The sequence below is a fragment of the Myxocyprinus asiaticus genome, chromosome 36 (assembly GCF_019703515.2).
Source record: "Myxocyprinus asiaticus isolate MX2 ecotype Aquarium Trade chromosome 36, UBuf_Myxa_2, whole genome shotgun sequence".
NCBI lineage: Eukaryota > Metazoa > Chordata > Actinopteri > Cypriniformes > Catostomidae > Myxocyprinus > Myxocyprinus asiaticus.
The window spans coordinates 21,110,030-21,137,494 of NC_059379.1; the positions used below are offsets into that span (position 1 = coordinate 21,110,030).

The 27,465-nt window shown below is 40.3% G+C and overlaps 1 protein-coding gene across 1 annotated transcript in view; it reads right to left on the reverse strand.

The window, feature by feature from the left end:
* The window catches only part of LOC127427492 (proto-oncogene Wnt-3-like), a 36,818-nt gene extending 15,688 nt beyond the window's left edge, over window positions 1–21,130 (reverse strand). Inside the window, exon 1 of the mRNA XM_051675141.1 lies at window positions 20,901–21,130. Within this exon, the coding sequence (XP_051531101.1) occupies window positions 20,901–20,980 (80 nt within the window). The 5' untranslated portion in view covers window positions 20,981–21,130. The remainder of the gene's footprint in view (window positions 1–20,900) is intronic.
* Window positions 21,131–27,465: the final 6,335 nt, after the last annotated feature.

Genomic DNA, 27,465 nt, shown 5'->3' on the forward strand with positions numbered 1-27,465 from the left:
GTGAAACTGAGTTGGTTGTCGATGGTTATCCCTAGATTTCTGACCATTTTGGAAGGTGTAATTGTAGATGAACCCAGCTGAACGGTGATGTTGTGCTCAATTCACTGACTAATTAAGCCCCGTTCAAACTGCTGGCGACTTTGAGTGACAAAGCGACATGATCCCATTCATTTTCAGTGAGAACAGAGAGACATCTGGAGCAACAGTGACCGTTGGCGACAGAGGTTGTCGTGGCGAGTGATAAGACAAAGTCGAGAAATGTTTAACTTTATGCAAATGATGAGCGACTTTCGGGAACAGCCACTAATGAGAGTGAAGATGTCTCCCGTCTGCTGTGAGTGTGAGATACTGGAGTCGAGTGCAGGCAAGACGGAGAAGATAACATTTTCTGTGAGTGATATCACTGATCTATTTCATTTGTCTGTAACCACATACATGGATATAGCCTAATAATAATGATCCATGGAAAACCATGTCAGAATTTCGAGTGTTACATTCATACATTGATAGATTGTTCATCTTGTTCATGATAAGGTGCATTGAACACTGCTGCAAGTTATATAAAAACTCTCTCCCCTGCAAAATTTTAATGTTTAGAAGTAATAGAACTGATTCCTCGTCAAATAAGTATGATATTTTAGTTTTACTGGCAGTATAATCTGTAATCAGAATTTCCAAAGTTACTATATCCAGACATGCAGTCCACCAATAATATTAAAGCGACAGCAATTGGAATGCCCAACAGCGACACCGATCGCAGAGACAGCAAGCCACAATATCGTTTGCGGTGTGAACGGGATATTAGGAGGAAAGTAAGGACTAGTATGGTGCAATTTACTCCTTAACTCCCCAACTCAAATGAAAGAGGAGATTCTTGCAAGGTGTGTATGCTTCTCAGATATGATATGTTTTAAGTTTTCAATGTTAAAATACTATCCCAGTTTAAAAATATGCAGAGACAACTGTCAAAATGTATCGTAACATTGCTCTATTTGTTTAAGCATCCCAGCTGGCCCGACACAGCAACAATGGCTCAACCAGAAGCTTAAGTTTGAGCTGGGACTATCTGTTTGTTCGACCAGTGGAAGATGGGGTGAGTGTTTGGAAAACCTGTTTTTGCAATTCCGTTTGGCAACACTAGTTGCACAGCAATTACACACTTCACCTTTAATAAAAATACAAATCCCATTTTCTCATCCCATTTTAATACAAATCTTTTATCTGTCATCTGATATTTGGGTGATGACAAGTCTTTGTGTGTGGTTGTGTGCAGTAGCTGTGCGATAGCTGACATTCTAAGAGCTTTCCCTCTGCTCCAAAAAGTGAGCTGGCATCTGCCTAAACATGGTTTCATCAACACTTCAAGGAAACAGGTCCAATCTTCTAGTTATGCCAGAAACTATTATTCTTTCATTCTGGTAATTAATTTTAATTGCCTTCTTTTTCTGTCCAAAGTAAGAACAAGACGAAACCACATACACAGTTGCCGTTATACGTCCTTGTTTTAACATGCTTACTATTATCATAGGTGTATAAACAACTGCCCTCTTATTCACAGATCTCATCGCTGTTGCATATTTATTGAATTGAATTGTTTGTTAACATATGCAGAACACACACATTCCGATATGCACATGCACACATAAATCCTATGAGCGTTTGGAAAGCGTTCAGTTCTACAGCAGAGGAATCTATCAGGAGTTACATCCTCATTTTCGCACAGACAATGCAATAAAACATATCAGCAGAAACATCTGAACCCAGTGACTCATAAGTACAAATGTCTGTTTTCTATTTATGTTCCCTATAGCATTCTGTAAATTCATTTAAAAAATCGGTAAATTATGTTTGAGCTGTGTTAAAAGGAGTTTGTAGCAGTGTCCGAAAATGAAAGCAGCTGCCTCGATGCCCAGTCAGTCAATGTCTTGACAGAAAGCACTTTTGTATGAAGGTAACTTCTAAGAAAACTGGTTTCAGACAGGCTTCCAAGACACCATCACATCATATCTAATGATCTAGAACAAATTTAAGTGAGCTTAGAAGATAACCAAGCAAATATTTAATGACAACAATGCTTATGTCTTGCCTTATAACAAGGTTTAAGATGAAAAAAAGAAGAAGATATATTTATGCTGCCTTAAAAAACAAACCAGATAAGGGTGTCTTAGAAGATAGGATGTTACACAAAACTGTCATTTTTAAGTGAATATCTCTGCTTCGTGTCATTCTTAATTGGGGCTTGTTGCTTTAATGTAGTAGTGCACTGGGCAGGTTGTTATCCAGTGTGTGCAAAGATTTGTATGCGCACAACTGTGCATGTTCATACTACTGCAGAAAAATACACAGTGTTTCCATGCTTTAGTGATGAGATATGCTGCTTGTACAGCCCTGGCATAGATGCTATCTTCTGGGCCAAAGGTTTACCTGGTTTCCCCTGTAGGCCAATGGAGAATCATACCTATTAGAGATCAGCCGCTACTGATGACCTCAGGCACCCCGCAGGGTGCAACCCTATCACAGTGCCGGTCTCTCTGACAAATGAGTGTACTACTGCACCCCTTATACACAAAAGCTCCACCATTAAAGTCAGGAGAGAAAAATCCCCCTCAGAGGCTTCTCGCCTTTTCCTTGCTCCAGTCGTGCATTCTCTCCGTTTGATGTTGTGTGAAATGTACACAGAACTGGGAATTGTTAACGGTCTGCCAGGTATCAGAGACAGTGTGAGAGGTGAGTCTTTGTATCAGAGGAGCCAGGAGTCTCGGGTGAGTCACATCTCGAGGGAACTTGCTCATCTCATGGTCCTTTGATGCTATAGAGCTGCATCAGGTGGGAGGGTTACAGCATCATCAACCCTGTCAGTGAGTTGTCGTCATAGCGCTGTGTGTTTGTGTATGCGAATGACAGTGAGATTGAGTTTGTTTGTATTCATATGTAGGTGAAAGTGGAAGCACAGCCACACAGGTTTATGTTTATCCTTATGTAAGCTTCACTGTACAGTCTAATATCCTTTCTATACCACATTCTCTTCTAAAATCATCAAAACTTCCTTTAATAGAAAATGTTACTTTACTTTTACTAAAAATGTTAAAAGGAAGCCACAGAAGATATGGGATATAAAATTAGTAATACCATGAAAATAACTGGATCATGGAAATTCCATTTAAAAATAAAACAATTAAGGGTCATCACAATTGTCTTTAAAATTCAATTTCCCAGAATTTCTATAATGAAGTTTCAGGTAATAAAACAATGTCACTGTCTAAAAAAGTAATGAACAACAATAGGTAATTTTATTAATACTAATAACAGGAATAAACAATTCTTCCAAGTAAAATAGTTAATTAGCCCAGCTGTATGCTGTTACCAATCAACCCAAATGAGTTTCCCCCAAAATGAAAACATAACAGTTGCGCAACTTTTGCACGTGCTTGGTTACAAATCACCTGCAATCTAGTTTAAGCAGGCGTAATCAGCGCTGAATTTGCGCTGTGTCTTGAATATTAAAATTAAGTAATTGTGATTCCTTTCTGCTCAAACACGCCTCCTTTCTTTTTTTGCTCCCCCTTTTTTCCCCAATTTGGAATGCCCAATTCCCAAGTCCTTGTGTGGTGGCATATTGACTCGCCTCAATCCGGGTGGCGGAGGACAAATCTCAGTTGCCTCTGCGTCTGAGACCGTCAATCCGCGCATCTTATCACATGGCTTGTTGAGTGCGTTACTGCGGAGACCTAGCACGTGTGAAGGCTTCACGCTATTCTCCGCAGCATCCACGCACAACTCACCATGCACCCCACCGAGAGCAAGAACCACATTATGGCGACCACGAGGAGGTTAACCCAACGTGACTCTACCCAGCCTAGCAACTGGGCCAATTGGTTGCTTAGGAAGCTTGACTGGAGTCACTCAGCACACCCTAGATTCGAACTTGTGACTCCAAGTATGATAGTCAGCGTCTTTACTTGCTGAGCTACCCAGGCCCCCAACATGCCTCCTTGCTATGTAAATTAGGCTACTTATAGATTGTACTTCATTCAAAAAAATTGTCTGCCGCTATTGCTGTGTGATTACCTCCAGATGAAAGCAATTTATTTTATTTAGAAGAGCTGTTTGAGTACATTTTCTGTTAATCATACAAAATAATGATCAAATGATTGCAAATATTCAGACGTGCGGTGTAGTCAACTGCTCTTTTGGCATGTTAAAGAGATAATTCAGGTGTCTGGATCACAGTAGGGGGTAGATCGCGGTGGTCTGCCGCATCCGTTGCAATATAGCACTCATAACTGGCCCGCAAGATTAGAGTTGCACATGCAAATTGGGTGCGTTTGTGCCATTGCCTGATCTGCATAATTGCTTTAGTGAATCGGGCACTAAACCAGCACAGACACAGTGCGTGCAAATAACCGGCACTTTTACCGGTCACAGTTCATTCTTAGTGAATTCCTCCCGTTACCTTCTATGAAGAAAGTTTTACAGGTTTGGAACAACATGAGGGTAAGTAACTAATTGCAGAATTTTCATTTTTGGGTAAACTTTCCCTTTAATTTAGAATGTGCAGTCACAATTGAACATTTATCTGGATTTTACAATGGCTTTGAACCTGCCTCATCCAATCAGAATTTCGAGTTGGAACTATTAGTTAAATGACCTTTATCTGTGAACATTGTACTTAAAGCAAGAGCAGTGATTATGAGCCCTTTTACACAAACAGTAGATGACACCGTTCACAATAACATCACCAAGACATCAGTGCTTTCATTGTTTTCCTACAAATGAGTCATATAGTTATAGGATGTCTTTAATTTACACTTCCACATACAGTATTATTCCTATCAGTTTGCATTATTATTTTCGAAGTGCCTAACTGAAACCCCTGCCCCTTACATGATAACTTACTGGAAGCGGAACCTGTTTTTCTGCTATGTTTGCCGAGTGAGTAAGTGGCATAATTCATAATTACACATCTGCTTGCAGTGTAACTGTCCATTAATCTCTCACCCATGTGGATGATTAGGGTGTTAGTGTGCGTGTGATGAACTGAGCTGTGGATAAGGAGTGGATCAGCCTTTCTCTGCCCTCTTACAGTGGACTATATGAAGCTGATGTTGTCTTGGAGGCAGAGGCGCTTAATCAGATATAGTTATGTCTGATTAAGTCAATTACTAAACCACGTGGCGCTTTGATGTAAACCTGCACCTGCTTGCATTGCATGCTTCAAGTACCTCCCAGTGTTCTGTTTTTTTTGTTTTTTTTTTTGGTAGCGATACACACCAGCGACTCTGAAGTGGATGAAAAAGGGATGTACTGCATTGCTATGGCTGCGTGCGAACTAACAAACTCTCATGGGGAACGCCTTTCAATGTGGGGGGTGACGAACACACAAATACACATCGAAACATATATATATATTGCATTGACTCGGTGAAAGAAGGGTGCGGCTGCCACAACCGAGCGAGGAACACAAACACTAGGTTGATGCGAATTGCTAATTTGTCTTTGGGAGTCTGCTACTGAAGCTTTAGGGTCTAGCAGGTGCTTGTCTGAGCAGGTTTAGGGCCACCTCTAGCCTTCAGGTATTCTCGCTCAATTTCCATACTGCTGGGTGGGTGGTGTCTGCAGTGCTTGGAGATGAAAATAATGACGCAATCATTAATGGACCATTGCAAAGCACAGCTGCAAGGAATATGAAAAGGGAATTCCTCTCTATACAAAACAGTGAAATGTAAATTTGCCATTGGCTGAGGATTAAGTTACCTTTATTGCTCATTCTCCAACCAAAACAGCCTAGACGTGTAACCAGTATTTTAATGTCATTCTCAAAATGTTTTCTGCTTTCATGCATACACCAGATTTTCCAAAAAGAGTTGGAGATGAGGCTCCTGTCTATGAGCAAGCTACTGAGTGTTCTGGTTTTGTCCAGAGGCAGAAGAAATAAGAAACTCTTTGAACTTGTGAGTTTCTGACATCCGACCCCTGGAGCTCTTGAGGTCGATGTCTTGTTAAAGCTGTGTTTGAGTTCATTACAAGGCCACAGCTTTGGTGTGCTACCCAAGGCCCCAGACAGGTCAGGGGAAATTCACCACACATTCCTGGCCATCTTCTTCAACATTTGAAAGCTGTTTGAGATGCACAATGAGTTTTTTTTTTTTTTTTTTCACAATAGATCTATGGCCTCACAATTGCTTGTTCAAATATGCAAATTTACGCTTACAGTGCATCCGGAAGGTATTCACAGCGCTTCACTTTTTCCACATTTTGTTATGTTACAGCCTTATTCCAAAATGGATTAAATTCATTATTTTCCTCAAAATTCTACAAACAATACCCCATAATGACAACGCAAAAGAAGTTTGTTTGAAATCTTTGCAAATTTATTACAAATAAAAAACGGAAAAAAAAATCACATGTACATAAGTATTCACAGCCTTTGCCATGACACTCCAAATTGAGCTCAGGTGCATCCTGTTTCCATTGATCATCCTTGAGATGTTTCTACAACTTGATTGGAGTTCACCTGTGGTAAATTCAGTTGATTGGACATGATTTGGAAAGGCACACACCTGTCTATATAAGGTCCCACAGTTAACAGTGCATGTCAGAGCACAAACCAAGCCATGAAGTCCAAGGAATTGTCTGTAGACTTCCAAGACAGGATTGTATCGAGGCACAGATCTGGGGAAGGGTATAGAAAAATGTCTGCAGCATTGAAGGTCCCAATGTGCACAGTGGCCTCCATCATCCGTAAATGGAAGAAGTTTGGAACCACCAGGACTCTTCCTGTGGCCTGAATGGCAAGCGTCATGTCTGGAGGAAACCAGGCACCGCTCATCACCTGGCCAATACCATCCCTACAGTGAGGCATGGTGGTGGCAGCATCATGCTGTGGGGATGTTTTTCAGCGGCAGGAACTGGGAGACTAGTTAGGATCGAGGGAAAGATAAATGCAGCAAAGTACAGAGACATCCTTGATGAAAACCTGCTCCAGAGCACTCTGGACCTCAGACTGGGGCGAAGATTCATCTTCCAACAGGACAACGACCCTAAGCACACAGCCAAGATAACAAAGGAGTGGCTACGGGACAACTCTGTGAATGTCCTTGAGTGGCCCAGCCAGAGCCCAGACCTGAACCCGATTGAACATCTCTGGAGAGATCTGAAAATGGCTGTGCACCGGCACTCCCCATCCAACCTGATGGAGCTTGAGAGGTCCTACAAAGAAGAATGGGAGAAACTGCCCAAAAATAGGTGTGCCAAGCTTGTAGCATCATACTCAAAAAGACTTGAGGCTGTAATTGGTGCCAAAGGTGCTTCAACAAAGTATTGAGCAAAGGTTGTGAATACTTCTGTACATGTGATTTTTTTTATTTTTATTATTATTATTTTTTTTTTATAAATTTGCAAAGATTTCAAACAAACTTATTTCACGTTGTCATTATGGGGTATTGTTTGTAGAATTTTGAGGAAAATAATGAATTTAATCCATTTTGGAATAAGGCTGTAACATAACAAAATGTGGAACAATTGAGGCGCTGTGAATACTTTCCGGATGCACTGTACATTACCAAATTCTAGCTGTTGTCATTTGGTGAAATCTCATTTGTTGAGGGTTATAATCACAGCATATTGCAAAATGTGAAAAGGGGCAAAAAATCTCATATGTTACCCTTATTCACTATTATCATTGTTCATCACCCTTAACTTTGAAATCATCCAGTAACAAGGCAACAAACTTTTGCGTACCTTACATGTACAGTATCTGTCTGGATACTAGTGATTCTATTTAACATCAGTTACCAATCCCATAATGAACCTGTGCCTGTCTGAGAAACCTTAGGACCTTTAGAACTTTATGACACCTAATTTTAAGTTGTAGGTTATTGAAATCGACCAAACAGCAGTTAAAATGGACAGCACTCTCAAAGATCTCTATATCATTAAGTAGAAATTTCTGCCCTTCCCTCCGCTCCATACCATACCTGACATTTGGAAAATAACGTTCACCTTTGTGTTAAATGTATGGAAAGCATCTTTGCCTTAGGCTGCATGACAAAAGTGAGGTTCAAAGAGAGAGAGAGAGAGAGATGGGAGAGGAGAAGGATTAGAGAGAGAAGCATCCTGTCACAATCTACTCCTCTCTTTCAATCTCAATCTGCCTTTGATTTATACTGTAGCCCTTTTATGTGCACCTTTCAAGAAAAACCTTTTGGTGAATATTTCAGTGTAAAAAAAAAAAAAATTCTGCAATGCCAGAGACACTGTCTGTCTACAGTTTATTCATTTACAATTTCCTGGGGCAATAGACAATGCCCTATACAGTGTGTTTTGCCTTTCTTGAGTTTTATGGAACATTATTGTTTGGAAAATTTCAAATGAACTTTTTTCAATTATTCCATAAGTTATATCCATTTCAGTTTAACTGTATGTGTGTTTAATTTCGGTCAGTTGCCTTATTATGACTTGTGCTCCTTTTCCACTATCTTTTTAAAAACTTGGGAATGTGTCCATAAGAGAAAGTGTTGTTAGCCTGAGGATGGGGCTTTTTCTCAGTCATTCTGTCAGAACAGGAACACAAGCTCCATCAACAGTTAGGGTTTTTTCCCACCACACTTTTGATTGGCAGTTCAACTGCTCTGGGCTTATCAGATGAAAAAATGTCAGAAGCTTTTTAAAATGTTCAAACCTGTTTTCTCTCTTTGTTCCTCCTCTATTCCTAATGACACCCCTCTACATAGAAAGCCAGAAACACAATGGGCAAAACTAGAGAGCTCCTGTTATAATTAATAATGCATTGCAAACACGTGCTTCTCAGAACATGCAAAGTGTCTGAATATTTTCAGTGTAGACAACTTTATTGCTTTCAATTGGAGCGTTAATTGGAGTTGTGTTGTATTGCTAGCAGAGTAGCTGGGGGTTTGCCGCTTCAGTGGTAGGGTGACCAGATTTTTTTAAAGGTGCTGTAAGCAATTACAGACATTTTTCTAACTTTAGCCAAACTTAACCACTGAATTATACTTCCCCACGCATACTTTCTGCAAAACGCCCAGCCTACCTAGACAGAACTATCCAGCATTCCTATTCATATCAATAGCAGTTGCTTTGCTGGCAAAAAATAATTTTGTCTAAATACACAGCTACTTTCGAATAGCCTTTAATAGAGAAAGATGCTCTTTGCCCCAGAACAGTGTAGTTACAGCATCTACCAGCAGGGGTTATCTGGACTGTGCTAACCAGTCAAACCTCAAATGCATAAAAGGATGCACAGGCTAAGAGTATTTCTGATTGTCAAGTTTTCTTATTGGCTTAAAAAAGTGTGGGCCGCTTCCACTATTTTATTTTATTTTTATTTTTATTTTATTTTTTATTTAGCTGTTTATGGAGCCCAAGGCTGTCATATCATTAGGTCTGCATTTTGGAAGTATCCCTTTGAATTTTTTGTGCCCACCCACCCTTGTCTGAAATAATGATGGAAGTAGCAGTAATTCCAAAATATTTAGCTCAACCACTTACTTTGAAAGCTGATATGCTGAAATACATTCTAAAATGAAATGATTAACAAATCAGCTTGCACTGGCAAAGAAACAGCTTTTCCTTCTCTGCAATGTCATCATTGGCTCTGTACTTGTACTCTGCACAATGACAATAAAGTTTAATAGAATCTAATGTAATATTGAGAACCACAAACAATACCAGAGGTGTTAGATTGACATGGCCTGGCACAACTGTCCAGAAACTGCTGTGAAGTGTGGCTCTGCAAGTGGATATGTCTCCAGGAGCTGCCACCTGTCACTGTTCAACTGCTGGAGCTGTCAGAGAGCTAGAAAGTGCTAATGAAACTGACTCCACTGACACTCCCTACGTACACCAGTTTACACTTTTGATTAAAGCTGTGATGCATTCCACAACTCTCTAAAAAACCCTTTTGAGTCAACTGAAATGGACACAGTTTGGTATAGAGAAGTTTATGGTTTAACCAAGATGGTTTTTCCAATTCCATCCAGCAGCCTGACCAGGGATTAGCATATGCCAAAATATGGTAGCTACAGACAAGACAGATAGTACCCTAATGCATTTTTGCTACTATTATTATATTTTCTAAAGCAGTTAAATATTGATTAAACTGTATTTTCTGATAAACCATCACATAGAACTTGTACAGAGAAATGTGTTATTATAAAATAGCTTAAGCACAGTAATCTCCGCTAAAACAGATTTCAGTGCTGATTCCTAACAGTAGGTCTAGTCTGCATAAGTACCCAATAATAATGGCTTGATAAGCACAGTGTTTTTTCCTGTGTTGATGTATTTCCAATTGAAACCAGAATTTAAGGCAGGACATATTGATGACCTCATCTCTTGTTTTTAAATACCTAATAACTTTTAGTTTACGTCAAAGCTGTGAACCAGGATTTGCTGCTCGCTTTTGTTAGTCAAAGGGTAAGGAACGTTCTTATTATAAAAAGCATTTGATTGGACTAAATGTTCATATGCCCCTAAGTGCAAGATGAGCTGTCTTACTTTTGACACCTTTTAGAAGTTCAATACAATGTTGATAGCCTTAAAGCAAACAGATAGATAGCCTCAAAGCAAACAACTCCAATTTTGATTTCATGGGTTCAGGGAGGCCTCAGTCACCTCTCACCCCGTCTCTCTCTCTCTCTCTTTCTCTCTCTCTCTCTCTCTCTCTCTCTCTCTCTCTGTTCACACACACACACACACACACACACACACACACACACTGGCACACATGAGCTATCTCGATCTGTCTTGTCCGCTATCACTATTTTAAGTTTTCTGAGTGTGCGTGTGTGATAGGATGACATAAAAGATAACCTCAGGTGGTCATGATGATCCAGAGAGCACAGATGTAGGCAGTACTCCATTGTCATAAGACCCTGATTGAAGGGAACTGTGCTATTCTCTTCACTTAATGTTCTTAATCTAGTTTGGTTAATATGGCACCTCTCTGCATGTGTGTCAGTCAGAGTAAAGATTTGTCAGCAAAAAAATAAAATTAAATAAAAAATAAAACACCAACAAAACCTAAGAACATGTCCTGAGTGAACTGCCCCTTAGAATTCTGGCTGACAAAACGTTTGGATTTGTTAATGATGGTGTTCAGAATAAGCACTTACAATAACAGTTACTTTTCTATCTAAAAAAGTGGAAACATCTCCATATATACATGTAATCATCAACTAGATTTTAATATTGGACTATAGAATTTGCTACAAATATTAAAGCAGTACTTTTCAAAAGTAAGAGTCCTCTGACCTGGCTATCTGTGTTCACTCTCCTTTTCCTAAGTGGCACCCATTATCCCTGAACATCCTTGATCTTTTCACACTAAATTGCAGCTGGTGGATTTTCTTGTGGTACCATTAAAGCAGTGAAACTGGCTAACATGCAGGGGTGTTTGATACGAAGGCTGTATAATGACATTCCTCTCTCACAGGGATGAGTCAAGTCCCATTGAAGCCAGCAGGACACAAGAGCAGGCCAGAATGCTGACTGGCCTCCCGGTGCCATCTCCTTCATGGCTATTCTCTCCAAAAGAATCTTCTGAATTTTAATTATTTCAGAATTAAAGTTTTATGTTATGTGTTTGTGTGTTTCCATCTGAAAGGGCTCTTTCCTGACAATGAAAGGCTCTAAGTCCTTAATTGAAAGCCATATAAGCTTTGCTTTGCTATGGTAACAAAAAGAGCAGCTTGAATCCATATGATCTGATATATTTACATTTTACCATGAATTTTGCTCTGTTGTTTAGCTTTTATGCAATCATATATTTAAAGGGATAGTTAACACAAAAAATGAAATTGCAGTCATCATTACTCACCCTCATGTTGTTCCAAACCCCAGTGACTTTATTTATTTCATGGAACACCAAAGGAGAATATCAGAATATCAGTGCTGTTCTCTTCCATATAATGAAAGTGGATGGTGACCAGGGACTGCAAATCTCCAAAAAGGACAAAATACAGGACCATACACGCATAATAAAAGTATCCATATGACTTGTGTACTATATTCCAAATCTTTTGAAACAATATAATAGCTTTGTGTGTTGAACAGACTGAAATTTAAGTCATTATTCATGGAAAATCTTGCCTTGAAATTCTTGACAGCTTTGGTCACCATTCACTTCCATTGCATTTAAAATAGCAGCTTGAAAATTCTGCTGTAACTCATTTTGTGTTCCACAGAAGAAAGAAAATCATATAATGATGATAGAACTTCATTTTTGTGTGAATTATTCCTGTAAAAGTGTATATGGTGTTGAGCTGTATTAGCAGTCTACTTCTGCAGTTGAGATTGGTACTTCAAGGGCAGTCTCTTGATGAAAACGTCACCATAGCGACTTTTCCCCTGCACCATCAAAATCTCATTGTCATGCCATTTCACCTCAGTTCGGACATTCTGTCACATGCTCTGCAATCTTCGGATTTATCTTGTGACATAATATGTTTCATTATACTTATAAATATGAGTTGAGTTACATTATAATATCATATTGATATTTTAGATCCCCGACCCAACCCCATTCCTAAACCTAACCACTTATAAACAATATAAACATGTAACAGGCTAGTTAATGTAGTCACAATAATATTATTTACATCACACTATAATATACATATTTTTGAACAACTAACCCTATGTCTAAACCTAACCAATAACATAGCAACAATATAACCAACATACAATATGAAAGACATACAAGCACATACAAGTACAGTCACAATAATTTATATATATATATATATATATATATATATATATATATATATATATATATAAAAAGCACCATAAAAGTATTCCAAAAGGACTGCATTTAATGTCTGAACCCATATGATAGCTCCAGAGTAAAGCAGAAGGTTATAATAATTGAAAAGCTTCCTCTCCGTGAAGGCAGTCGCATTTCATTCAACATTAGAACATTTAGTCAGCATTAGAATTTCGCCGTTGGTCACATGAAATGCAAGAGCCAATGGTATTTGACATCCCTGACGTCAAAGCTGTTGTAATGCTTATTGAGGGCAATTTCAAATGTCCCATGACACACAAGAGCCAATGGAATTTGACAAGCTGTCGTTAGTGTGTTGAGGCGGAAATTTCAAATGTTTAATTTAGCGTGGATCAGGATCTGACTGTTACTGTGAATGGGAACTCTGATTGTTGCTGAAAGACTTATAGTTGGATCTGTTCTACACACACAGCGATCCCACTGCACCAGATAATCTGGAGTACAGCGCACAAATAGCATGTTATGTTTTCATGATGATTTTTATTGTACTTTTATTTTTGAGCTGCAACTAATGTCCCACGGCAATAAAACAATGAGCAAATAAGCAATAAATAAAGCAATGAGTAACTGATGACAGAACTTTCAACTCATTTAATATTTAAATTTAGCATTGGGTAAAATGGACTGCTCCAAAATGAGTTAAATAAGGCACCAGAGTAACATTTAATATACGTACGACATCAGAGTGACATTTAATATATACGGACCATGGGTGACATTTTAGTGGTAAAGGGATAAAGTGCCCCCAGCGTCATTTGGTCATGAGACTTTGTTGGATACTTCAGTAAGGTTACAGATAATAACCACTGTTTCCAGGTCAAGCCATGACATGGTCATTTGGGGTCAGCCCTCTTCTGAACTGCTGTGTTGTAACTGAGCTGAAGTCCTGACAGATAGCAAATGAACGTTAGTGCAAACAGCCAGCTGGATCTGAATGGGTGGTGGCTTTGCGGTGTTGTTGTGGGAAGAAGCCACAAATACCTTGTTCCTTTCTGTCTGGTATTTTGGAGTGGCTGCTGATTGTGTCTGAGCGCACCTATCATCTGTAATGCACATGAAATTTTAAAAAGCTAGACAGGCTGATCGGTTTCAGTAGCACCCCCTATTTAGGATTAAGCTTAATGACTTAATCTTGAGAGGATAAAGTCAGATTTTAGTGGCCTGGTAAGCTGCTGAAAAAGATTAGGAAAGAAATTGGTCTGATTATTGCAACTCTGCTCATCGTCCATTCAGATCTGAGGATATTTAAAGGGGAGGATTCAACAAGAAGCATTACATTTTAAATATAAGAGATATATTGCATTACAAATCCTGCTGAAAACAGGGTGCACAACTCTCAGACACACAATATTATACCTTGTAAGGTGTGCAACTGAAAACAGAAAATATATCAATCTTGTTAGGAATAACTGCCATATAAATGTATGGCTACACACAGTGGTAGGATCAATACATTGACCAATTTTGAATGTAGAGGAGAAAGCACAATTTATTTTTTATTAATAAAATTGTTGAAATGGACATTTTAAACCAAATGATTCTTAAAATTTGAACTAAGCACTCCTCCAGGTCAAACCACTGTTAGAGCTACTTAAATGTAAATATGTGTCCATTTCAGTCTAGTTTAGCTTTTATTTACAGTTCTCTTACTGGAAAAAATGGTAACTTTCAATTGCAATGATCTGTTACTACTTAATCAAACCCATAAAAATGACCTTCGTTGGTGTATTCAAATTTGTCAGGATGATTTACTTGAATAAACCCAGTTAATTTAGATGTTACCACATGAAGCAAATTTTTTTAGGTTATATAGCAAAACTCTTTGGTTACTTGCATAACCCCTGTTCTCATGTGATAACATAAAGTGAAGTATCTCACTAAGGGGAATGCCCAAGGCATGACCGATTGTGGAAGCACCAATGACACAACGTCTGTCAAGACAGACAGACCAATCGCTGCAGCTTTTATGGAGTCCCACTTCCCTAATATAAACCACAGCTACCTGTTGCTGCCTCATTCTCCGCATATCTCTTCTCCGTGCGAACTGCAAGGAGGGCGATGATGTGAGATACCTCACTTCATGTTATCAGAGAACCAGGGTTACGCAAGTAACCTAAAGTTCTCTTTCTAACACTTGTTTGGTATCTCACTAAGGGATATAGACAGCTCCCGAATTGCAGATATGCTGGCTGAAGCAGATGCCACAAGCAGAGAAAACACAGAACCTAACAATTGAACTGAATAATTTTCTTTGTTATAAAATAAATTAAATCAGAAGCATAAGAATTTGGATCTGCCAATATTTAGCCTACTGTATATATGTGTGTGCTTATTGTACAGTATGCTGCATTCCCACCTTAAGGACAGTGTGCCTCTGAAGGCTCTGTAAGAATCCAGTCTGTAAAACCTAAGAAATGTGTGGGGAGATGACCAACTCGTCGCAGCACAAATCTCTTGAAGTGAAATGCCCTTGAACAGCGCCCAAGATGTGGCCATACCCCTAGTGGAGTGAGACCGTAATCCCTCTGGAGTTTGACGATTAAAGCTATTATAGCACAGCACAATCGCATCCACCACCCTATGAGGGAGGCGCTGGTGAGAAATAGGTTTACCCTTAAGAGAGTCAGACCACGAATTAAAGAGCTGACTACTCTCCCTTCGGGCTCTCGTCTTTTGCACAAACAATGCAGCCCCTCCTCCTCTGCGGAGGAAAAATGCGGCGGGTGAAAAGCCAACAAGTCTACCGACTGGCACGTGCTCGAGGAGTCACTCACCTTCGGCACAAATGCTGGGTTTGGTCTAAGGGTTACTTTTTGACCTCCCTGAGCAAACCACATACACGAGGAATGAACTGATAAAGCATGCAATTCACTTACTCATTTAGCAGTCATGAGAGCAAGTAACAAAGCTGTCTTTAAAGAGAGCAGCTTTAACGTAATACTCTTCTAACGGTTCAAACGGGGGCTGAGACAGCGCATTCAGGACCACAAACAGATCCTACGTCGACACAACCATTCTAGAGACCGGGTGTAACCTAAAAGCGCCTCTCAAAAAATGACAAATCAGTGGGTGCTGGCTCATAGTGCCAGAGTCGATGTCCACATGACATGCTGATATAGTGGCCAAATAGACTTTGACTGTAGAAAAGGCTCTACCCTTATCTAAAAGGTCTTGAAGAAAGCACAATACATCTGTCACCGAACACAAGTATGGAACGACATGTCTGTCCATATACCATCGTTCAAATACTCTCCAGTTGAGATCATATAAGGAACACGTCGAGACTACCCTTGCACTCTGAATCATTTCAATCACTCTCTGGGGCAAACCGATGCGGTTTAAATTCAGCCTCTCACAGGCCAGGCCCAGAGAGCCAATTTCTGAGGAGAGGGAAGTTAGATTTCCCCGTGTGCTTGAGAGAGAAGATCTATGTGCAGTGGTGGTCGTAAAACAGCTGATATTACTCTGCCATCCACAGCCTCCCTGGCCAGTTCAGAGCTATTAAAATAGAGAATGACAGAACTCCCTCACTCTCCGTAGTGCCGGACCGATCAGACTCAGTGGGGGAAATGCAAACAGTAATGAGTGAGACCACGGGTGGGCTAGCGCATCCACACCCAACGGTACATCGTCGCCCACCAGGGAGAAGAACAGAGGTCATTGTGGATCTTATCGCGATGTGAAGAGATCTACGGCTGCCTGTCCAAATCTCTGCCAGATGAGGCCCGTCACTTGAGGGTGAAGCCCTATGAACAGCAAATCCGCTCTCCTGTTCATTACGCCCAGAACATGCGTTGCTCGCAGTGACAACAGGTTTGTATTACTCCACACAATCAGTTTCTCTGCCAAGCTGTGAAGCTGGTGTGAGCAAACTCCCCCTTGCTGATTTATATATAGGCTATCACCATTGTGTTGTCTGTCCTGATCAAAATTGTGATTCCTGAGAAAAAACACAAAATGTCTATGAGCTAGAAACATTGTCTGCAACACCAGAAAATGTATGTGCTTTCCCTCTGTGTGGGTGTCCAAACACCTCTCACTGTTCTGCCCTCACAGTGGCCCAGCCTGTGAGAGAAGCATCCATCATCACCACTTTTCTCATTAAAATTGGACCCAATGGGCACCATGTCCTGAGAAAAGATGTGGCTCTCCAATGACAGAGAGCGTTCATGCATTCTGATGAGATGATTACTCTGCGACTAAGACAGCGCTGACGGCCCGAGCACAGTGGTGCTGTCCAGTTCTGAAATGCCCTCATTCGCAACAAGCCCAGGGGAATCACGGCCACTTTTAAAGCCATCAATCCCAACAGCTGGAGACACGTCCTGAGATCCACCACTGAAAATGGGAGACGCAGGTGTGAAACCAAAAGGAATGCTCAAAGCTGAATGGAGTTCAGCCTGAGCCCCAGATAAATGATCTCTTGTGAAGGAATAAGACAGCTCTTTGCTTGGTTTATTCTGAATCCCAAGCTCTCCAAATGAGTCAATAATGTGTTCGTATCTCTCTCTACTCTTGCCACTGAGATGGTGCAAAACGTGGGGTCGGTCATCCCCATGTCCCCCATTCCCTGGATATTGAGCCTCAAGAACCCTTTGACCAGCACTTGGTGAGAAAAAGGCTTATCCCAATATCGCCTCATTTCCACCACACAGGCCGGGACGGCTGGGAGGAACTGCTTCACTGGAGGGAGGTGGGATGGGAGCCTCTTGCCACTGTAAAAGTCCCTATCAGCTCCCGTACCCTCTGGCTGTGATGGACAGTTGATCGAGAGCTTAGCCGTGGCCCTGCGACAGACCGCAAACAAATCCATCTTGGACTGAACCAGATATGGAAAGCACTCCTCTTGTGTGCTTGGTGGCCGGGACTGATCCATGGGCAAAATGGCACCTTCTTCACCATCCTTGTCCTCCTCGAGGATGTCAGACAAAACTTCATCCCCATCGTCATCTTCCTCTCCTGCCAATGTGTCCTTGAACAGAGGGGGAAGGACTGGAGACACACTGTCCATAATTTCGCCCCATGACGGGGCCTGTGGACGCTCCACTGACTCTTCTCTGGGCTGAGAAGAGAGACACGGGTCCTTTTTGCCCACGACTGCGACCCTCAACCTTCTTTCCCGAACCTTCGTCGAGAAGGATGAACAATGGGGGCAACCCTCTGGGCTGGACATCTCGGCCTGAGCATATTTAGCCCCCAGGCACGAGATGCAATGCGGATGAGAATCTTTTGCGGAGATCCACGCGCTGCATGCACTTAAGCGGGGAGGGCGGCCTTTCCCACCTGAACTCTCCAGCTCTTTGGTTGCCATACTTCTGAGGTAAGTCCACCACAACGTGAAAACTTGCACAGAAAATAAAACGAGCCACAAATAACTTATAGTCTTAGAAAATAGTCTTATTTTCCTTCTGTTTGAAGCATAGTGAGTGCCACAAAAAGTTGGAAAAACACTGAAAAACGCTGAGATAGCAGAGATAAACTCATTGTGACGTGTTAGTTCACTCCGCTATATACAAATAACTGCCACTCCACAAGCTCGCATAAAAAAGATATATTGCGTTTGGATGTTACCAGAGGCTTCGTCGTCAAATCGTTGAACAATAAATCCTAGTGCATCTGAAGAGGGCTGCTTCCAAAAATCTTCCACAGGGAAGAGAGCGAGAATGAGGTAGCAACAGGTAGCTGTGGTTTATATAGGGTGATGGGACTCCTTAAAAGCTGCAGCGATTGGTCTGTCAATCTTGACAGACGTTGTGTCACTGTTGCTTCCACAATCAGTCACGCCTGGGGCATTCCCCTCAGTAAGATACCGAACGAGTGTTAGAAAGACACAATTTTTTTAAACTGCAGTAGAGATATTTTCACCTGCTACATACACTGTAGAAATAATGTGTCAGGTAAAAATGTGGTAACATCTAAATATACTGTCCCCCATCCGCCCCCCCCCCCAAGGTCAAAAATATTAGTGAATGTCACTGAAACAATCTGACAACATTAGGTTACACCAACAAAAGTAATTCCTAAGGGTCAGATCAGGTAGAAATAGTTCCTTAATGTAAAAACAATTTTACAGTTTTACAGGGTACACACTATTTTCTATTAATCCCTTTCAGTGCTGTTAAAAAACACAGGTTTGCTAATGCTCCTTGCACATTATACACTGAAAAAAGAAAATGCTAACCTAAAAATGTGCTTCATGTGGTAACATCTAATATAACTATCTTGATTAAAGTCAGAAATATTTTTTTAGCATCATCACTGAATCAACCTCAATACATTAGGTTGCACGAGCAAAACTAGTAGAAGTAGAAATAGATTCTTAATGTAACAATTACATTATAATTAAACAATTATACTTCACTTCCTAAGGTGGAAGTCAAGAGCTGGGATGACACCTATGTCTCTCAGCCCTGAGTGTCTGCCCATTTATCTGAAGCTGTGTATGTTTTTTCATCTCTCTCTCTCTCTCTCTCTCTCTTGCTATCTCTCCTTCCACTTCAAATTTGTTACCAAATCAAAGAGATCATGCATTGTCACTGGGTGAATCTTACACCATTGTCATAAAAACCATCTTTAGAGAGAACAGCTGCAGGTCAATATGACACAGACTCCTCTGCTCTTTGTCAGTGCTGTCTTGTGGCACCGAATGTCACACTGTGGGTGTAAAGCCATGCAAATATTAATGATTTAGTCCCGTGGCCTTTGTATGTGTAAATGTATGTGTGTGACTGCATGTTTGGCAGCGCTCGCTCCATAAACGAAACCAGAAGATGCTGGTGGTTTGGAACAAGAGTGTAGCGGGGACCACATGCTAACTGGGACTACTAAAGCACATTAGTTCTGACAAGTATTGTATCATGAGCCAGGGGGGCTTTTGTCGTACGCCTACACAAATATTTTTGCAAAAATCCTCATGTTACAAGAGAACCCTGTGAGGTCAGTGGCATATTGTGGATGGGGTAATTAGTGGAACTATGACATATCAGCACCATTCTGAGGTAAATATGATCCTTCAGAATCTGTAGCGAAACCTTCCGAACATAAGTGTTTTAACAGTACTAGCACAACATCAAATCTGACTAATTTAAATGAATAACAATAGAAAAACATTTTTGGCAATACTAATTAAAAAGCCCACAATGATATTCTCTAGGTTTAAAATAGTTGATAACTTTCTTCTTCTTCTTCTTCTTCTTCTTCTTCTTATTATTATTATTATTCTTATTCTTATTATTATTATTAATTTTAAATTGAATTACTACACTCAACCTGTCAAGAGAAAATGAATAAAGAATTATGTTTTTAATAAAATTAAAACAACACTTTATTCTCAGTTTTGTGATATAAATGCTTTGATTTCAAATGAACAAACAAGAAAGTAACAGTATTAAATCATGTGTGGTATATTTATGCAGACCATTTCAGAATACTCTTTACACAGCAAAATAAACTAGCCGTCATTTGGTATAAACTTGGCTATTTGGAGAATTTCTTTGAACACAGATTAATATAATTATGATTTTATTTCAGCTTATTTCCATCTCATACACAACTAGACTGTCGTACACAACTGCACAAAAGACGTTAGAGAAAAATAAATGTTCTATGCAATTTTTAGGTTTATAGTGTAATGATGCTAGTGTTAAACCCCAATGAATTCATTAAGACCCAAGCCAAGGTGCAACAACACTAATGCCCCAATTAACACTCCAAACACGGCTGGAGTGCTGAGGCTAGTAGCGAAGACAGCAATATACCCCATCCAGCAGCTCGCTTGCTGACACCTTAACCTAAACTTATCCCTGTCAAACACTCTGCATCTCCTACAGAACACCGCTTTAAAAACAGCGTTTGTGTCTCTTTCGAATCAAAGGAGCCGGGCGGAATTCGACAGCGAGGAAAAGACAAGCTAGCCTTTTCCGTCCCTCCACTGGCTGAGGTTAAGATTCTTTGGATTGAGCAGAGAAGCTTTTTTCCACGCAGTCAACTGAAAGTGTTCTGTATTTACTGCCCTCTGAAAAATGATCACTGACCACCGTTCTCCCCAGTGCTATTGGAGAAAGTGATGCAGAAAGTGGGGATTGTTGCTACTCACCACCAGATGGGATAGCCTCCAAGCACCCGAGAGCAGGACAACCACATGCACATGAGATATCCAACCAGGTACAAATCCATGAGGTATGTCTTGTGTGGCTGGAAATGTCTATTGATCAGATCATAGAATTCCTATAGAGGGGCTGAAAATTAAGTCCCACCAGGCAAGTCTTAAGAAAAAGTAATTATAATTTTGGGGTGAAATGTAGGTAAGCACAAAATTCTCCTGTGTTCTCCGCTTCTTGTAGTTTGGTAAAGAAAGTGTGTCTGTCTCCCAGTAGTTAGGAGAGTAAGTGTCTCTTTCACACACTCACACACACTCCTACCCGTCCTCTGATTCCCTCCCTCTCACTGAGGTTCTTCCCTAAGGTACATATCTTTTTCTCTCCCCACTTTTTCCCCCTTTGGATCATCAGGGCCAATATTAGAGAGAGAGAGAGAGAGAGAGAGAGAGAGAGAGAGAGAGAGAGAGAAAAAAAATGACAAGCGAGGTTTGGCGATGTCAGCTGGCAAGCCAATCATAGAGCATGGCCTTAGGTTATGCAAAAAAAAAAAAAAAAAAAAAACAAAAAAAAAATTATTATTCCTGCCCATCTGTCAATCATGCACCACCCCCTGGTAATGTAGCAAAGAAAGAAAGAGACAGAGGGAGAGAGAGAGGAGGGAGGGAATAAGAATGAAAGGGTGTCAATATTGGAGTTTCACAGAGGTAGATTTGTCTTATTAAGATCTATATTGTCTGTATTAATGTCAAGGAAGCCCAGCTGTGGCAGACTCTGTGGTGAATCGGACCTGCTGCTCGCCCGGTGTAGCCCGTTCCAGAGATGGCGTCGGAGAGCGGACGGGGGCTCGCTTCATTTTTAAGTACTGTGTGCCTGAACTAATTGTTCCGGATACATGTGCATGCAATGCTTACACTAACACACACACACACACACATTGAGAAGTCTTGGAGAATTTTGATGGCAGCTTCCTCCCCTTGTGTTGATGGAACACAAAGGGAACACAATAAAAAAGCCATAAAAGGTGGTGAGGCTGGGCCAGGCCTGCAATGTTCTGTGGCCCAGTGGTCCAAAGGCAGCACATTTTACATAAACACTATTATCATTTGGATGGGCTGAGGGCAGACAGCGCTGAGAAAGAGACAGCACTAAAAGATGACAATGCATTATACCTAAATATAGCCTCTGTCTTTGATTTACCTTAATCGCCTGGATGAAGGTGAACTGACCAGTTTCAGGTACAAAGACTGATGGTGACCTATGGGGAAAATTGCATTTAATTACTGTATAAATAAATGTATTACTTAATTTTAAGCATGATTTAGAAAAGCAATTAGATGATATAGCATTGTGAGTAAGTCATCATCTCTGGTCACTTAGTCAATATGTACTGCCATATTTTTAATTCAGCCAGTGGAACATTTATTAATGATTTCCTTTTGTGTTACACAGAAGAAACAATGTCATTTGGGTTTGGAATGACATGAGGGCGAGTAAATGATGGCTGAATTTTAATTATTGGGTGAACTGTTCCTTTTAAGTGCAGCGATTTTAGCACAGGAAAGGGGGTTTTACAACACCAATGTTCAATAAACAGTTACATTTAATAATAAATGGTTATATTAAAGGAATATTCCGGGTTCGGCTCAGTTGACAGAATTTGTGGCATAATGTTTATTCCCACAGAAATTTATTTCGATTTGTCCCTCCTTTTCTTAAAATAAAAAAAGCAAAAGTCTGGGTTACAGTGTGGCACTTACAATGGAAGTGAATGCACACTGTTTCAAAAGTATTGCCACAAGACCAGTGGGCAGCCACAAAATATTAAAGATTATTCTCTGACTTCAAATAAATATTTATAACATGGTAAAAAAAAAAAATTTTAAAAAAAGCATAGTTTTGATATCTGAAAATCTGTTTTCAAACAAATCGTAACAAATTTGTGAAACAGAAAATAAAATAAATGAATAAATGAATGGCAATGTGATCTAACTGACTGTCAGTCAACTTCTCTAGAAGTATCATCTAAGCTGTTAAATCAGTCTGTAAATGTGTGGACAGTGCCAGCATGGCGAAGCAAACAATAATTTTGAGTTATTATTATTATTTTTTATTAGAAAAGACGAATGGACAACAGAATTAGACAAATTAGCACTGAACATTGTCATGATGTGCACGAAACAAGAGGTCTCCCATCAAAGGCACAGAGAAACTAATAAGGAACAAAAGTAACTTAATGGAAATCAGGTCAAGTTGGTTTTATTTGTATAACACTTTTCATGATACACATACTGCAATTAGTGAGCTGCAAAAAATGTCACCACCCATTTTTATTGTGGCCCACCCAGAAGTCATTTTTTGGCCACTGCACAAGACATAAAAAATGTGCATGTTAACATGAGTTTAGTGTGATAAAATTGCTTACCTTTTCTGTGTAAATTTATATCCAGTTTTACAACTTTGTCGCCATGACAACATAATGCTGTAAACCCTAAAACAACCGTAAAACATTATGACTTTACAGCTCAAATAATGCACAAGTTTTACAGAAGAATTCATGTAAGTGCTTTTATAAAATTATTAATCTTCACATTGCTGCCTTTAAACCCTCCAAACATTGGCCCCATTCACTTCCATTGTAGGTGCCTCACTGTAACCTCGATTTTTGCATTTGTTCAAGAACAGGAGGGACGAGTCAAAATAATTTTATGTGGTAATCAATATTATGCCACCAATGTTGTTGACTGAGGTTATCTTGTATTGGACATAGAATATTAATTTAAGTAGTTAATTATACGAGGCTCATCCAATTAGAATTTAGAGTTGGAACTGGTTGGTATTGTCCATTACTTGAATAAACTTGAATAAAGCTTGATTGAATAAACTCTATTCTCCCATTCTAGTAATCAATGAAGCTTCTCACTTTTGCTCTATCTATGTATTTTTCTCTCTCTCATACAACAAGATTAGGGAGATGAGTTGTGTGAATCCACCTCAGTAAGGGAGAGACAGAGACAGCTATGACCGCCGTCTAGAGGTCATATTTCCATTGCCCCCAGAATTTTGCCTTGTTTCCCCCACATCAAAAGGACTAGAGCAAAAGCTGGCTGTGGCTGGGCTTCTAGGCATGGAAGGTAATTCTGACATCCACAAAGTTCTTCTTTATCGTTCTATTCCACCTAACAGGGAACATTCCAACAACTTTGGTTAGAAACAAACATTGTTAAAATAGCATTAATGGAACATCCTTATGATGTTAGTAGTAATCAATAAAAGTTCATACATTTAGCAATTTAGGAGAAAAAACTGAGAGAGAAAACTGACGAAGTTTGCAAATTACATTTTCATATTTTAGGAATTAAATAACATTAAAAGAAACTGGACTTTTCACGTAGCCAGAACCACAATGTAATGTTTGGAATACGTTTTAAGAACAAACATTTGTTAGCCTAATAAACTCTTTTTCTGTGTTCATAACATTTGTATGTAAGAAGCTGATACATCCTTATAATAGGTCAACTTCGAATTGATCTAATTAGCTGTGCTACCAGTGAACCTGTTTATTAGTGTGCAGGTTACAGAGTACAGAGTACAGTGCTCCTGACATCAGGAATACAGATCTGCTTTCCATCAGCTGCATTGTGCCGAGATCAGCGGTTTGATTGGACTCTGCATTCTTGAAGAGTGACAGATGCAGATCTGCTCGCCAGGATTGGCTGGGAAAACGTGATCGGAACGTAATTTACGAGTGGAGGCAAGGAATGGTCTGCGGTCAGCATCTCAACAACATTGCAACCACATTTCCCAGGTCAAGGCCATAAGGCTGTGACATGATGGACTGGCTGGAAATGAGAAACTCAAGGATTCAAGCCCCGGCATGCTTTGCGACAGTGTGAAACTAGGACAAAAGCCATAGAGATGCTTGACATAGCTACAGCACAAACAAGGCCTTTTTCTCCTCGCATAGCCATTGTGCTGAAGTGCAGAAGTGCCATTGTAATACCGAGGAAGTCTTGATACTCGTGTCAATCGCACTTAATGAATTTACTGAAGTGGGCCCTAGAGCATGGAAATGAAGTGCACTAGCAGATCAATGGGAATAAAGAGACTGGCCTGGAGCTTTGACCTCTGGGACAGGAGTCTCTCATCCTCCCTCATTAAGTCATGTTTGTGGACACTCCTGCTTTTTATTAGGGCCAGGCTAATACATCATCCTACACACCCTCAAAGTAGTCCCTATAATTTGGGAAAGATACCCTTTTGGCTTTCTGTTGTTCCTGTTTTTGTATGAGGTTTATTAATGTAAAAGGGATAGGGAGTTTTGTTCTACTGTGGAACACAAAAGACAAAATGTTCCAGGGAAGGGTGACTGAGGCTGTCAGTCCCTAACACTCTGCTGGTTTTGTGTTCCACAGAATAAATCAACTCTGCTGGTTTGGAACAACTTTATGGTGATTACTGTAAATTTTGACAGAATCTAGGTGAATTATGCCTTTAATATTTAGATGAATGGATGGAAGATAACTCAAGGTTTTGATGCACCTGCAAACCTCTTGAAAGATAATACAAGCCGATCAGTTAAAATAGGACTACTCGGCAATATATCATATACATAACAGCATTAACTTGTGTATGTGTGCATTAATCTGTGTGTGTTTGGTAGCAGCATGCACAGAGAATGCAGAGACATACACAGGGGACCCCTGTGGTGTCGGTTTCTAAGGCGACACGAAAACGGCCGTAACCAGGTCCGGCTCTTTCTCAGGCTTTCCTCTCTCTTAGCAGACCCCCACTATCCTCTCTCACACACTCAATCCGGACAGTGTGGATGGACACAGGCAACCAATAAAACCTGGATTAGTAGAGCGTTCACACATAACACTAGAGCGAAAAAGTTTCTTAACACACCCAAGCCCACCCTCTCCTCACGCACGTCTTTCCTCTCTTTCATTTTCTCCATCTCTCCTTCTTTTGTGTCTGTCCCTCTCCCCTCCGCTTCCTTTGGCCCTTTTTCCTCAGAATTTCATTGTTTGTTATTACCATGTTAGAGATAAAGGAGGTCTGAGGAATTAGCTTGTTCTTACAGTTGCAGAGAAAATCCGCTTAATACCCAGAGCCCACATCCCCCAAATTTTCTTTACCCCAAAGCCCCTGCTCTAAGGATTGAACTGCAATGCTTGTATCTTTGTGTTTCCTATATTAAGTGGAGGAAAAATCATTTTGTTGGGTGCCAGTGCTGTTAATAGTGTGATTTACAGGCGGCTGAGAGCGAGCAGTCTGACCCGCCTCCGGGCCCCCGTCGCAGAATCATGTCCTGGAAATGGGTGCATTTGTATAATATCACTGCTTTTGTCCCTACTTTGTAAGCTGAGGACAAAGCCCAGACACTTCTTGAGCCCTCCCCGCTCATCTCCCCCCAAACAAACCTTTTTCATTAGAGCAGCAAACACTTTCCCCTTCAATAGCCCAATACTACGCATCATCCTTGCTACTGGTGAGCTCAGCATCTCCACAGGACCCAGGCTCTTTAAAGCGCCTCTCATCTCTCTGGACACAGAGCTTGCTTAATTAAACCTCACTTAAGCCGGACAATGAGCTTTCGCGCAGGTCTAGGCTTGGCAGGGCTGTCCGTGGGCTCACCCCAGTATTCATGGCCGTCGTAAAGTGAAAGCCCGGAGAGAGTGTGAGAGAGAGAGTGCCATATGCCAGATACTTTGTTCACACAAGATGAAGAGTCAACAGCCACCCCCACGCTATTTCTCTCCTAATAACCACCTTTAGAAAGGCTCCATCCAAGCACAATGCATCTCCACTCCCCTCCTCTCACTCTCAATCACCCTCCAGGACAATGCCTAAAGCTCCACAGCCCCCCAGGACCCTCAGCCCCACAACAGACACTTCTTTTATTGAAATTCTTTGGTGTTCTAATCCTCAGCTTCCTCTATAGTACAATAATGGAGTGTCAGTACTTTAGCTTTTTCCAGTGTGGCTATCATTAGACCAGCTTGGGTCACACACCCTCTCTTCCTCCTCTCTCTGGATTGAAATTATTTTTGACTCAGGGTTATTGAAGCTTGAAAGTGAAAACATTACAAAAGCATATTACATATTTCAGGTTACTGTTGTCCTTGTACGTAGAGCAAAGCACATTGTCTGGCACGCATTCTTAAACTAATATCAAATCAGACGGAGGACATGAAGACCATATTTATTTTTAGAGTACAACAATCCAACCCTAGGCCTCAAGCTAAGAGATGTGAGAGAGTTCTAAATGGATGGATATATATTTTAAAAAAAAAAGAAAAACAGGTAGTGGAAATAATGTCACTCTTCAAATGCTATAGACACTTTGAATATGACATTTGGCTATATACGTTTTGTCTATGTTCAACAATCAATTCAAATGAACCTCAGATTACGATATTCCTGTCCTTTCAGCTTTAATAAATCACTTTAACAGCTGATAGATGCAAAGGATTAAAAAAAAAGTTTTCTTCATATTCATATGTTGTTTAAACTAATCAAAGCACATGTCGATTATCACTATTTAAAGTAAATGTTCAT